This window comes from Dermacentor variabilis, chromosome 4 (assembly GCF_050947875.1).
Source record: "Dermacentor variabilis isolate Ectoservices chromosome 4, ASM5094787v1, whole genome shotgun sequence".
In the NCBI taxonomy this organism is placed as follows: Eukaryota; Metazoa; Arthropoda; class Arachnida; order Ixodida; family Ixodidae; genus Dermacentor; species Dermacentor variabilis.
In genome coordinates, this window is record NC_134571.1 from 222,612,010 (window position 1) to 222,627,390 (window position 15,381).

Below are 15,381 nucleotides of genomic sequence, written 5' to 3' on the forward strand. Positions count from 1 at the left end.
AATTAGAAAGTTGTAGAGCGCGTTGCTAAACGTCCGATTAGACAGTTTGTAACTTTCTATCTATCAGGCATTAGTGTTTTCCCGCTTACTGCACATGCCCGCGAACTGCAAAAAAAAAAAAAAAATGTCATGTACATGCCCACTTGCGCGTCGTGGTTGCAGCGCTCTGGTGAGTCTTAGTCAAATGTGGCAACTGTTCTAAGGACTAAAAGAAAGAGTTAGGCACGCATTCTGTGTGAAAAGGTTTGATACTACTTTCGCCGTTCTCTGAAACAGGTACCCAGACACGCATTGGCTGTTAACACTCTGGTGAGTTGTTTTAGTCGAATGTGGCAACTATTCTAAGGCCTAAAAGAAAGAGTTAGGCACGCATTCTGTGTGAAAAGGTTTGATACTACTTTCACCGTTCTCTGAAACAGGCACCCAGAAACGCATTGGCTGTTAACACGACGGTGCATCTTGTATAGTATATATATACTTCACGAATACCATAACAGCAATCACATCAAAGAAAATTTCGTGGTTAAGATCGAGAACCAATAAACTACAAGCCATTGATTGTGCCATAGTGGCTCTATCTTTTGTCGACAATATGGCATGTACTGTTCGCCAAACCCAGCAGTTCACTACAACTTCAGATTGAAACCATGAAGTAGGTTTTTACAGAGCCAATTAAAATGCCTATAGTATACTCGAGGAACTACAGCGCAGCTTAGGCTTCCTTGAAAAGAAAGATTGCGACACATCCTGCCACACCATGTCTCAATCCTGCGTTGTTTAATTATGCAAACAGAAAACTATTCACTTCGCCAGTACGCAAGAGAGAACCTAGCATACTCGCCTGATAAAGAAGACACAGCAAGCCTCACATGAATTCGCTTGAATTTTGACCTCCACTGGGGAACAATGATATGTTCAATATGTTCCACACTACTAATGAACGAGGCTACGGCTTTTTGCTGGCTGCAGCCGTACAGTCCGAAATGCATATTTCACTCAAATATTTGGCCCGAGCAGCCTGTGTCAGCTCTCCAAACCGAATCATCATGTCTGTTTCTCAAGCAAAAAGCACCACTAAATTGCTCGAGTGAGTAGACCCTGTAGCACGGAAAGGGAATAAATATTGGTACATCCCTTTCCGTGTACCGCAAACAGCTGTAAGCCTAAATCAGCTTCACTTCAAATTACCGCCACTTAAATTTAACCGGTGAAGAACGGTCTAATCTTGAGAAGCAGTGAAAAATACAAGTGGCGCTGGCAGAATCTAAACTGCAGTGTTAAGTCCACGTGTTACTGCCGAGCGTTTCCGTGAAGAAATATATTGTCACGTGGTGGTGGCGTTGAAGAATACAGTAGCAATACTGGCAATACTGTGAAAGACAAAACTAACTTTTATTGGGCGAACCTGTGCCCAGAAAAACAGGCTACACTTAAAGCTCAACGATAGCGGCGAACACGGTCGGCGATCGTCGAAAATCTGACCAGTGGGTCAAGCGCGTCGGCTTTTATACATCAGTCGTCGAATGTTCCAGAGTAATCGCTGGGGCCCGCGTGCCTTCCACAAAGTTCTACATTATTCGCGTTGCGCACACATGCAATCAGATTACACAAGGTTAGGTCAGAGACAGCGGATAGAAGCATCGATAACATTCCAGAAACTTCCGATACATGCAGGCGCGTCCTGCGCTGTGCGATAGCAGTTGTTAGCGGTAGAACGTGTCGCCCGATAAAGACAAACAAGTACACGTGTCAATATTAAAAAAAAATCGATATTATACCCTGAACTACTCGTGAGCAAACATGTTTTAGCGGGTTAAAACCGAGATAAATGTTGTAGCAGTCATATATAGCCAGCGTTTAACTGTGACACACATGTTGCGCCGTGGTGGGTATGGAATCCTGACTGGATTCTGATATGTTGTTTTTGCGTCTATGCTTTTATTATTCACCGGAGCTATACCGCTGCAAAGTGTCGATCCGCGCATGAAAAACTCGCAACGGGCTGGTCTGAGGTTCCTCGCGTGGCACTATAGTGTTGCCTCTGAGAAATATATTATCATCTAGGAAATAAGCACCTTGATTACATTTTCATGAACGAAGACGTCGTAAAATACGTATCTGAGAGGCCAGTCATCAGTATACAAACATGCGGAACGAGAACGAAAAAACGGAAACACTGCAGAAGGCGCCCGGAAACCGCCCGAACTGCAGCAGACGACACGCGCGAGTCAGTGCCCTGACGTCACGCGAGCGGCGCTCGCAGCGCCCCTCTGGATGGTTGTCGGGGCTAATCGTGGCTCACTTGAATTCCTTATGCGACATAGAATTATTTCTCTACTTCAGCCGGTTTGAGTCGTTCCATCTAGTTTTCTTCCTAGCATCTTACACCAACCCATTGGCCCAAGTTGTCTGCCTGCTTGGGCTACTAGGTATATGCTGAAGGTCGAGATGCCATTGTAGTCGTTACACTGTCCTCATTCCAGCCTCATGATCTTACTCTGGTCATGCCATCTTCGTCACGCTCTCTGTCTCGACATCCCGACCCAGCCGCCCAAGTTGTCCAATAGCGGGGGCCAACAGGTATGGGGTCGTGATGCCATCGGGCTCGTTGCACCGGCGTCATTTCAGCTTTGTCATTCGACACTCGTCATGCCGTCATCGTCACGCCATTTTCACACCGTAGTTATGCATCCGTTGTCACACAGCAATAGTGTTGCCGTCGTAGTCGTTCAGTCGTCGTCACTCTAGTTTCGCGATCCGACTCCCGTCGTGTTGTCGTCGTCACACCTTTTACTCCGACCCAGTACAAATAGCTTGGGTCTCAGGTATGTGTACATGGTGTTAAGAACGGCCCGCTGAGGTGCAAGTTTCGCCAGCCAGTTGCGACAGCGGCGTCAACTTTTCTTGGAAAGCCACCGTTACGCTCTAGCCTCGGCACCGTTGTGACTAAACGCGATCGGCCGACCAATTATTGTTACTGAACCCGCCACCGCCGATCTGATCTGCTATGAGCGGGCGAGTTGCCGAGGGAACGTCTCCGGAGGTCTCTTCCCACGCGCCGTTCAAGACGCAAGACAATGGACAACCGGCGGTCGCGCTGCGGGGGTCAGCTCGGGGAATCGGATGTGCCGTTCCTGACGTCAGATCCGAGTTCTGCGAAGGCCGTCTGACGTAGGTTAAGGACCGTGAACCTCGCGCAAAGAGGTGTGTGTGTAAGCCCTCGTCTACGGTGCTTGGTCGAACGTTTCCCTCACCTTTCGATCGAGGGAGGACCGAGTGTTTATAAACCGCTGTTGTGCGGCTGCTTAGTGTATTTCTCTCGTAGTCATGCTAGACTGATGAACTGCAACGTCCTTATGTAGATACTGTAAATAAACCCATATTCCTCGTTCTCGATGAGAAGCAGTCCTTCCCTTCAGCGTCCTCAGCGTGGATAAGTTGGACGACGGCATGGGCGAGCTGCCATCTAATTCATGCCCGACTCCAATCTTGACAACGGGTTACGAGCGGTGGGATGGACTTTGCGACGTGGTGCTGTATCTGCGGTGAGTGCTTGCTCCTTGCTTTGACACTCTAGGCTTCATTTTGTGATTGTTCTGTTTAGAACAGTAGGGAAGCTAGATTGTTGAGTGTTAGCTAGGTTGTGTTTTCCTAGGTAGATTTAGCGAGCAGGACCAAGACAGTAAAACGGCAATCATGGAGTTAAGGACACTGCTGAGGGACGAATTGTTGATTGTTAGTGAGGAACTGGGCCTAGATGTACGCAAAGAAATGCTAAAATCTGAATTACTGAAGCTAATTTCCGAACAGGCCAGTGAGGAAGAAATTGAAATGGGGTTGGAACTTCTGAAAAAAAGAGAAGAACGGGACAAACAGAGAGAGGAACGCGAGTTAAGAAAAATGCAACTTGAACTTGACAGCAAACGTTTGGAGTGTCTCAAGAAAGTGAAGGAGCTCTGGGACGATCAAATGAGGCAGAGTCATACCACATGGACAGGCTATTAAAGCCATTAGAGGTCGGGACTGAGATCGGCTTGTTCCTAAGCAATTTTGAAAGGACATGCGAGAAGATGAACTTCGGTCCGAGTACATGGCCACAGCGGTTGCTGTCTATATGCCCTGTGAGGCGGCGAAGTAATCGCCAGACTCAGTGCGGAAGAGGCATATGATTATGCGAACGTCAAGGCCAGTCTTCTGAAGGAATACCTCCTTTCAGCTGAAGCTTTTCAGCACAGGCAAGAAAGATAGCGAGCGGTATCCGGAGTTTGCATATAGCTTAAAGGCAAACCTAGTCGAGTGGCTGAAAAGCGCGGAAGCGTACGAGAGCAGAGACAGGATCATCTAATGCATGTGTCTAGAGCAGTTTTACAAGACAATCCCACCATCTGTGAAGCTGTGGGTGCAAGACAGAGGAGAGGTAAACACTGTAGAAAGGGCGGCGGAATTAGCCGAAGAGTACGCCACGCGTAGAAACCTGAACGCCGAGGACGGTAATTGGGACGGTCGAAATGGACCGCGGCAACCATTTCCGTTCAAAAGGCGTTCGGGGACTAGACGATCGGAGCCGGTAGACGTGGAGGAAAAGCCCACAGAAAAGAGCGAGGAGAAACCTAACGGGGAAACCGTACAAAAAGAGCAGAAAAAATTCAAATCTTTTAGACCGATCCGCTGCTATAAGTGCCACAAACTGGGGCATATCGCTGTGAACTGCAGAAAGCCTAGCGTAGTTTTTTCCTACGCAGATGAAAAAGACGAGAATATGGAACTTTTAAGCCCATATCTTCACGACCTGCAAGTTAATGGCAAACCATGCCGGGTGCTAAGAGACAGTGCCGCCACGATGGACATTGTCAATCCGTCTTACGTGATGGTAGATGACTTTACTGGAGAAGTAGCATGGATCAAACAGGTTGTAGAAGAACACAGCGTGTGTCTGCCCATGGCCAAAGTCAAAATCAGAGGACCATTCTGGGAGCCAGTGACCGAGGCTGCTGTTTCCAAATTTTTGTCACTGCAGTACCCTTACATTTTTTCGAATCGTTCGAATCAGTTACTGCGTGAAAAAAGGCTTAAACTGGGAGAGGGCGTAGTACAGGCATCGACGCGAGGCCACGCTCGTAAAATCGCGTCGCTTTCGGCTGAAAATACACCAGCTGCTCCAGCAGAAGCAGCAAAAGAGATAACTTCAATAACCGAATCGGAGCTAGGCTCGAGGGATGAAAAAATAATTGAGGAAAGCTTGCCAGCTGACGAGCTCAATGAGAGCGTGCCAGCGTGTCAAAGTTCACCCCTGCAGGAAGAGCCCGCTGATGCACTCGCAAGCGAGACAGGGTGGTTACTCTTACTGGCCTCAAAAAACTTTGATAAGCTCTTACGTGTGGACAGAGGGTCACTGGCAGCCGAGCAAAAAAATGATGACAGCTTAGCTAAATTATACCACACAGCAAAAGCAGACGTTGCTAGGCACAACGTGACGATACAAGAGAGAGGAGGATTGTTGTATCGGCACTACAGAGATCGAAAGTGTAGGATTCTAGATCAATTAGTCGTACCTGCTAAGTACAGGAAGGACCTCTTGAGTCTCTGTCATAGAAATGGGTGGTCCGGCCACCTAGGCATAAACAAATCAAAGGAAAGATTGCTTATGGAATACTACTGGCCTGGCTGTTTCAAAGACGTAGAAAACTTTGTAAGATCATGCGACGCCTGCCAGCGCTCGGGTAAACCAGGAGAGACATGGAAAGTTCCACTAAAGGTAGTCCCCTAACAACAGATCCTTTCAGACGACTTGTGATAGACACGGTAGGGCCCATACCAAAAAGAAAATCGGTTTACAGGTACTTGTTTACCATGCTGTGTCCGGTTACAGTTTCCAGAAGCAATCCCTCTGAAAGAGCTCAGCTCCACCGAAGTAGTAGACGCGCTTTTGACTGTATTTGCACGAGTTCGGTTTCCAGCCGAAATTCAGGCGGATCTAGGGTCAGTATTCACCAGCGCACTGACTTCCACATTCTTGCAAAAGTGCGGGGTAAAGTTGACACACAGCTCCGTTTATCACCCGCATTCAAACAGCGTAGAGAAGTGGCATTCAGTGCTTAAGCGAGTTTTGCGTGCGCTTTGTTACGAGCACAAGGTGGACTGGAAGAACGGTCTGCCGGAAACTTTGTTTGCTCTGCGAACGGTTCCACATGAGGCTACAGGGTTCTTGCCAGCAGAACTAGTGTATGGGAGGAGACTCCGTTCTCCACTAAGAATGTTAAGAGAGATGTGGGAGGAAAGAGGGGAGAGTCCAACAGTGGTTGAATACGTGCTAAATCTGGTGGAACGGCTAAGCGCAACCCAAGAGCTAGTCGAAAAGAACATGGGAGTGGCACAAAAGAACGCCAAATTCTATTACAACAAGAATGCGAGGCTTCGTACGTTTAACGCTGGAGACCAGGTAATGATCCTCAAACCTTCAAGAAAGAACAAGCTTGAAGTTCACTGGGGCGGGCCCGTTAAAAGCTTGCACAAGCTTTCAGATACTAACTATGCTCTGAAAATGCCCGGTCGCAGGAAGGAGGTGAGGATATATGACTGAAATTTGATGAAGCCGTATATATAGAGCGGAGCGGAGTCCAACTATATCATCAAAGAGCAGGTTCTTACTAGTACCAAGCTTAAGGAATATAGGGCGACCTCTAACTCTTAAATAGGCCTAGAAGAAATAGTAAACCATTCGGTAAGCTCGCAGGCTCTAAGACCCGAGCAGCTAGATGAGCTAAAAGGGGTCTTAGGGGAACATCTCGACAGGTTCAGCGATCGGCCAGGTAGAACCGACCTAATAACGCATGAAATAGAGTTGACATAAACCGAACCCGTAAGATCAAAGCCTTACAACGTGTCTCCAAGACAGAGAGAAATTATGGAGGCAGAGATACAGCGCATGCTAGAGTTGGCAGTTATTGAGCCCGCTGGGAGGGACTGCACGTCACTGCTAATACTGGTAAAAAACCCTAACAAGGACCCTCGTCCGTGTGTTGACTACAGGAAGTTAATGCCATCGCTAGGGATCAGCTGTACCCGATACCCAACATTGAGGAACGAATTGAAACAGTTAGCGCTGCTAAATACATTTCAACTATAGATCTCGTTCGGGGGTACTGGCAACTTCCCCTTTCAGAAAGTGCCAGCCGCTAGGCCGGATTCATCTCACCTGTAGGCACTTTTCGCCCTCTCGCGCTCAGCTTCGAGCTGAAGAACGCGCCGGTTAGCTTCTTTAAATTAATGAATATTGTCCTAAAAGACTTGCAGGAGTTCGCCTTGCCATATCTTGATGATGTAACCATTTTTTGGGACAGCTGGGAACAACACGTATCGCACCTCAAACAGGTGTTCTCACGGTTGAGGGAAGCCGGCTTAACGATGAAAGCGGGAAAGTGTAGATTTGGTTGTTCGCAGGTTACTTATCTGGGTCATCTTGTCGGCCAGGGCACGAGACGGCCGGCCGAGCTGAAAATAGCTACGATTGGAGAATTTTCTCAGCAGCGCACGAAAACAGACCTTCGTACATTTTTGGGACTTGTGGGGTACTATCAGCGGTACATTCCGAATTACTCGTAAATGGCAAGTCCATTAACGGACGCCCTCCGAAAGGGAGCACCGAGTAGTGTACACTGGTATAAGGACAAAGAGAACATTTTCCAAAGTTTGAAAACGTTAGTGGTTTCTCGCCCTGTGCTTCGCGCGCCAGACTACACAAAGGAATTCATAGTTCAATGCGACGCAAGCGACAGAGGTATCGGCGTGGTACTTAGTCAGGTCGGCAAAGATAACGAGGAGCATCCTATCCTCTATGCCAGTCGTAAACTAAATGTAAGAGAGGAAGCTTACAGCGCTTCAGAGAAGGAATGCGCTTGTTTAGTTTGGGCCGCCCAGAAGTTGTCGTGTTACTTGTACGGAGCGAAGTTCATCTTCGAGACCGACCACTGTCCTCTGACATCGCTCAATCAAATGTCACACAAAAATGGCCGCTTGCTCCGATGGAGTCTCACTCTGCAAGAGTACAACTTCTCCGTTAGATATAAGAAGGGAAAGTTGCATAGCAATGCGGATGGTTTGAGCAGGCTAATTTGAATTCTGCGTTTAAGGGTCCCGCCTATATTTTAGGGTTACTATTGTTAATTTTGTTAAGCCAAGAAGACCACTCTCATTTAGCAGGATTCCCTCCATGATTACTCAATTTGTCAGCATGAAATTGCTCCAAAATGTGGCATACCGAAACGCAGCATTTTTTGTTTCTGCACTTGTTTTCTTTGAAGCCTATAGCGGGTCTAAAGTGAGATCCAAGGTGCGTCATCTCGGCGCAGAGCCGTGTTGTGTGGTTCGTTTTGCAGTTGCGTGTCCTTGTTGGATGTTTTGGGGCGGTGACATCATTATACAAGTAGTCGCTGCGAGCCAAGGCCCCCTGGCTACCAGCCGTTCTCTTCCTGCCCAGCGGTTGTCAGCGCTTGACAGTCGAGATTTTCCGGGCCATGGAGGCGCTGTTAGGAACGGCCCGCTGAAGTGCAAGTTTTGCCGCCAGTTGCGACAGCGGCGTCAACGTTTCTTGGAAAACCACCGTTAGGCTCTTGCCTCGGCGCCGTTGTGACTAAACGCCATCAGCCGACCAACTATTGTTACTGTACCCGCCACCGCTGACCTGATCTGCTATGAGCGGGGGAGTTTCCTAGGGAACGTCTCCGGAGGCCCCTTCCCACGCGCCGTTGAACACGCAAGACAGTGGACAACCGGCGGCCGCGCTGCGGGGGTCAGCTCGGGGAATCAGATGTGCCGTTCCTGACGTCAGCTCCGAGTTCTGCGAAGGCCGTCTGACGCCGGTTGGGGACCGTGAACCTCGCGCAAAGAGGTGTGTGTGTAAGCCCTCGTCTACGGTGCCTGGTCGAACGTTTCCCTTACCTTGGGATCGTGGGAAGACCGAGTGTTTATAAACCGCTGTTGAGCGGCTGCTCAACTACTTTCTCTCGCAGTCATGCTAGACTGATGAACTGCAACGTCCTTATGTAGATACTGCAAAGAAACCCATATTCCTCATTCTCGATAAGAAGCAGTCCTTCCCTTCCTCAGCGTGGATAAGTTGGACGACGGCATGGGCCAGCTACCATCTAATTCATGCCCGACTTCTATCTTGACAAGTGGTTACGAGCGGTGGGATTGCCCTCATAATCCTTACAGGGGTCATGATGAACCGGGATCATTACATCGTCGTCATTTAAGCGTTGTCATCAGATTCTCATCATGTCATCGTCGTCACACTGTCGTTTGATATTAATCACTTCAGTATTGTCATCCCATCGTCGCCATGTCATAGTCGTCATACCGCCTTCGTAGTTACATCGACTTCTATTTTTCTTCGTCATTGTTTTGCAGTCGTATTGTCGTCACTCAGTAGAGGTTTCGGCGCCCTTGTGAGGCCGTCATCATCAGTCACTATCATGCCTCCATTGCCAGACCGTCATCGTGATTCCGTCATGGTCGTATCGGACTCGTTAAGCCGTCGTCGTCGTCATACAGGTTTCGTGATGAAGTCATCGTCACGCACTTATCATACTCTCGTCGCCATGCGATTGTCCTCATGCCGTTGTCATCGTCGTCACTGCATCGCAGTCATACAGTGGTCAGGCATTCGTCGTCACGTTGTTGCCGCCATGTCCTCGTGGTCACTGCATCATTTCACTATCGTCACCACGCCAGTATCGTCATGCCAATGTCTTCACGCCGTCGTCGTTACACCACCATCGTCGATTTATCAATGTCATTCCTTGTTTTGCCACTCTGTGGTTATCGTGCTGCTCCACCGACGCTGTCGTGCATCCGTGGTCATGCCGTCGTCCCGTCTTGGCCATGCTATAATCGTCACTGTCGCTTCTTCATCCGGTTGCGGTCACGCAGTCGTCATCACACCGTCGTCGCAATCTTATTGCCCTCTTGTCGTCGTCACGCCGTCGTCGTTATGCGCCTTTGTCATTCCATCGACAAAGGCATGTAAGGACATAGTAGCGAAATTCTGCATGACGAGACCAACTCTTTATTGGGCCAACCTATGTCTAGAAAAGCAAGAGATGCTCAATTTAGAACGATGCGGCGAGCACAGTCGGGACGATCGTCGAAATCTGATCGGTGGGTCAAAGGCGTCGGCTTTTACACATGGCTTGTCGTAGGTTCCTGTGTAGCCGCCGTTACCCACGTACTTTCCAGAAACTACTACAGAATTCGTGTCGTCCACGCAGTATGATTATACAAGGTTTGGCGAGGACATACACAATAGACAGAATCGACGATAACGTTCGACTGTGTTTCAAATCATGCAGGCGCGTGTTGCGCTGAGCGATAAAGTTGAGCATTTGTTAACCTGTGAAAAGGGGGTCACCGGAGAAAGATAAGCAAGTACAAGTTTCAACATAATTTGTTATTCTATCGTCACTGTGTCATCGCCACACAGTCATTGTCATGCCTCTGTGCTCATGGGTGACCTTGGCAAGCGAGTGCGAAAGCAAAGTGGGACGATATCGGAGTTGCAATTCCCACAATTGCCGTGCACTGCAGGTGTCAAATAAACGGGACTTGAGTTACATGGCCTGGCGCTGCGACATCGCTCGATCGCAATTCGCATCACCGCTGACAGCCATCGTCGGATTTTTTTTTTGGTCATAATAACTGAACAGAGAAGCGATGCCTGCCTCGAAGAGCCGTTGTGTTAAGCCATGGATCCACTGCGACTGCGCGCTGTTTTAATCGCTGCTATTCTCCCCGGTGCATTTGGCTCTGGAGCGGCGTCTCGCGCGCTACAAAAGAACACACTGAGCAGGGTGGGAGGGAGGCTGCAACCATCATTTCGCGAAAGGTGCCAGAGAATGATGGGGCATTCTCTCAGCGCTTGCGGCTCGAGATGCCAGTTCCGGGAATGCTGAAGCGACCGTGCTCCGCGCGCGTGATGCATGGAGCCTGCAATCTTGGGATCGCAGTGCGGCGGCGGGCGAAACGCAACTGTGGGCGGAATGCACGCGCCTCGCGTCTCTCCGCCGTCGGGTGCCTCGAGGCGGGCGCTCGCCGTCGGCCTGTTCAGCCTACGCGGAAATTCTGGGGTAGCAGGTGTGCTAAAGAACTTGAGGTGGTCGGAACAAATCCAACTACGGTTTGCCTCGTAATCAGATCGTGGTTTTAGCACTTCAAATTCCACAAGTTCATTCTTCTTTTTTTACGTGGATTTGTCTAAATTTCCAATTTCTGGCTCCGAATTATCTTACGGATTGTCATATCAGCGGCTTTGAAGGTCGCGTTTAGTACTTAAATCGCTTTTTTTACAAAATTTACTGATTACTGAAATATACTGATTTCCACCATTCTCTTGTTTTGAAAACCTCGCAAATAAAAAGAATTACTAGAAGTGTCAAAAGTAATTAGGAATGACAGATTCGCAAAAATAATGTTGATTTAGCTGCATGAAACGTAACCACAAGGTGCACTAAAAGAAGCTTGTTGTGCTTTTGTCAACGAATCCGTGCCAAATTGTAGGCAAGTCCATTAGCGTATCGCCAGATTTCCGTACTGTATGAAGCTATTGACCTTCGCTCCGGCTACTGGCAGATTGCCGTGGACGATCTCGACCGCCAGAAGACTGCTTTTGTAATACCCGACGGTCTTTATCAATTCAAAGTGATGCCGTTCAGTCTATGTAACGCTCCTGCCACTTTTGAACGCATGATTGACTCCCTTCTCCCTTGTGATGCAACCAGCTTGCGTACCCAAGAATGTTTACTTTTTTTTTTTTTTTTTTGCTGTTCACCAAACACAGAGTCTGTTTGTGCAGAGACACCATGCAGTGGCATGGTATATGAATATATTGTTAGGTAGGAAGACGCAGACGAGAAGCTATATACAGGTATATTTACAAACATACGCCGCACTTCGCCAAGAGGGAACAGTTCGCGCTAGCCTCTAATCGTCGTCGGCTTCACACTGCTGGCCTCTTCGTCGTCGTAAATATCGGTCTGCAGCAATATTGAAGCGCGGTTGTGCGTGAAAAGCTTTGGCAGATGTTCCCAGCGTCGCAGTCCCAAGTTAATTTGATTGCTGACGTAGTTCAGGATGTTCTTAATTTATGTATATGATATTGTACGAATACCTGACTCACCTGACCTGGCAATGTATGCCGATGATATATAACGTGTTTTTTACTTCCAGTGACACTTCTGAACTTCCTGTCAGTGTTAATGCGTATCTAAATCGCTTATCAGTTTGGTTAAGTGCAAATAGTCTTGAATTAAATACTGCAAAAACAACATACACTTTATTCAAGGCTCGTAACAAGAACATACCTAATGACATTAACATTAATTACAATGGTACATCAATTAACCGTGTCCAAGAACAAAAATTCTTAGGCGTTTGGTTTGACGAACATTTATCTTGGAGTTCGCATATAAGGATGCTATGCAATGACCTTTCTAAATCTGTCGGTATCATTAACAGGATAACCCAGCTGATTCTGCTTTGGCTCAAACAACAGTTATACAATACTCTCCTTTACTCTAAACTTTGCTACGGGGGCCTGGTTTGGGGTACAACTTCAAAAACAAACTACAACAAATTAATTCTTTTACAGAAACGAATCCTTCGTATATACTGCAATTACCATGGCCGTTTTGTAGACCTTGAAACAGCTCCATTATTTCAACACTACTCCCTTCTTCGAGCAGACAGAATATATTATAAGAAACTTCTGATGACGATACACAAACAAAAATTATTCACCAAAATAGACGACGATGAAATACGTCGTTATTCACTGCGCCTGGATACCAGACACTTACCGAAAACTAGAACAAATTATGGTAAACAAACTTTCATATATCTGTCGACAGAAATAGTAAACAAGGTAGGAGAACTGTTAAACTTTAGTGCTTCAGAAAACACCTACAAAAGACAGCTTAATGCATTATTACTCGCCGATGACATTGCTTTCACTAATTCTTAACATTTTCATTTTATTGCATCTGTGTGTAGGCATGTATGACCTAACAAAGAGTGCATACTGATAGAATTTGTGCTAATATGTATGCGGCTTACTGGTTCTAACGAACAAATATTGTAATCATTTTTGTTACTGAAATTATGATCTCTTGTGCGAAATATATGTACTTTATATGTGTATTCATTTGTACTGATTTTATCCGCTGTTGTAACCGTGGGGTCTGGGACCTCTGTCAGGCCTTCGTGCCTTTAGTCCCAGTCTCCCCTCGCTCGGACGAGAAATAAAGTACACGTGATGATGATGATGAAATCCAGCGTTCATTGGGAGTTCCCGAAGTAGAGCTGGAATCGCCACAGCCTGACGCGACGACCCGCGCCGCCGTCGGCCGCCGTCGCCGCCCCGCGATCGCGCCAGGGCCCGCCACCGTCCCGTCGTCCACCGCCGCTGGCACGCCGACCCGACCTCCCGCGGAGCGTGCCACGGAAGACGGACGTTCACCCGCCGTGGTTGCTCAGTGGCTGTGGTGTTGGGCTGCTGAGCACGAGGTCGCGGGATCGAATCCCGGCCACGGCGGCCGCATTTCGATGGGGGCGAAATGCGAAAACACCCGTGTGCTTAGATTTAGGCGCACGTTAAAGAACCCCAGGTAGTCGAAATTTCCGGAGTCCTCCACTACGGCGTGCCTCATAATCAGAAAGTGGTTTTGGCACGTAAAACCCCAAATATTATTATTAAGACGGACGTTTCGCGCGCCCTCGACCACCGTCCGCTCTGCTATCACTGTAGAGAAACGGACCACGTTTACCGCTGGTGCCCGTACCGCAAAATCGGACTACGAGGGTTCGCCATCAACGCTACGCTGCCGCAGCAAGGTGAACGCCCTCGCGGTATCGCCGACCACCTCGTTGCCACTCAGTGGAGCCCTCGACGACCGTCCCGTTCGCCGTCACCAGGTCGCTACCTGTCGCCGCGGCGCCGGCAATGCGCAGGCCCAGCCTTGGGCCGGTCCATCAGCCCATACCCGGAAAAATAAAAGCAGCAACCTATAGATGTGCGGTTGCTGTTCGAACTGATGAAGATCCTCCGCCACCGACGAAGACGCCGAAGACACTGTCACGACACGACGCCGTCCGGATGAAGCCTAGAAGCAAGGAGTGCATACCAAAGACCGGAGGAGGGGGGAGGGTATTCTGTAAAAGTCCACCCTAGTGCACTTTCCATTTCGGCCGCTGCTGATTGGAAGCAGCTGTACGAGCAAGAAGTATTCGAGCGACCCTACCCAATCAGGAACGGCCGAAATGGAGAGTCCACTAGGTGCACTCTTACAGAATACCTCCCCCTAACGACGTCACATACCAGCCACACGTCAACGCGATGCAGCCGTCATTCGACACCAAGACCTAACTGCAACTCAAGACAAAGAACGACCCACTTCGACGTGCTTCTCGACGCTCACGCAATCACCGTTTGTTTAATGTATATGTTAACGACATTGTCAACATTTCTAATGACGCGAACTTATCATTTATGCGGATGACACCAGCGTTTTTTTTTTCAATCTCGTAATATCGGCGATCTCTCGTTGTTGGTAAATGTCACACTGAAGCAATTGGCCGAATGGAGCAAGGTGAACTCTCTCAAATTAAATACAACCAAAACAAATGCTGTTATTTTTGCACCTCCACAAAACATCTGAGTAAAGACTTACCGTTGCAGGTTGGCTCTGAAGTAATTGAACTTGTTCTTAAAGTCAAAACTGTGGGTGTTATATTTAATCAAAAATTAATGTGGAATGAACATGTGGAGCTTACTGCATCTCGTTTAGCCAAAGCTTCCGGCGTGCTTTGTAGACTTCGTGAGACGATACCATCTAAAGTTAAGCTAATCCTTTATAATGCACTATTCTCATTTAATGTATTGCCACCTTGCATGGGGTACCACGTCAAAACAAAATATCAGTAAATTATTAGTGCTACAAAAAAAAAATAGGGCTGTTCTTCATAACGCAAACGCGCCATTCGACACACATATATCTGAACTAATTTCGAAGTTTAATATCGTTTGTCTAGCAAATTTGTATGAAGTTAACTTTGCCCTAAATATACCAGAGGTAAGTATAACAATGAAGCCTTCTTGGGGTTGTGCAACCTAACAGAACCAACAGATATATCCTATAACATTACGGAAAGAAACAGATAGCTGCGACCACTCTCCCGTACAAGATATGAATCAAATCGCTTATCTAATCGCGTACCATCCTTATTAAATAAACTTCATTTTAACGGTGTCGAGATAACTGACATTACTAGGAAAACAATACGAGACTTCCTAATTCAAACTGAGTAATTATTTTTAAACGTTCCTTTGGC

The 15,381-nt window shown here is 47.7% G+C and overlaps 2 protein-coding genes across 4 annotated transcripts in view; both read left to right on the forward strand.

Moving 5' to 3' along the window:
* LOC142580123 (protein O-mannosyl-transferase Tmtc3-like) overlaps window positions 1-15,381 on the forward strand; it is an 870,647-nt gene that overhangs the window by 40,104 nt on the left and 815,162 nt on the right. The window lies entirely within an intron of this gene.
* On the forward strand, window positions 4,841-5,767 carry LOC142577676 (uncharacterized). The gene has a single exon (XM_075687143.1). The coding sequence runs from the start codon at window positions 4,841-4,843 to the stop codon at window positions 5,765-5,767; it is 927 nt and encodes a 308-aa protein (XP_075543258.1).

Bases quoted from the DNA above. Each gene is read 5' to 3' on its own strand.
- LOC142577676 (XM_075687143.1), top strand. From the start codon at position 4,841: ATGGACATTGTCAATCCGTCTTACGTGATGGTAGATGACTTTACTGGA.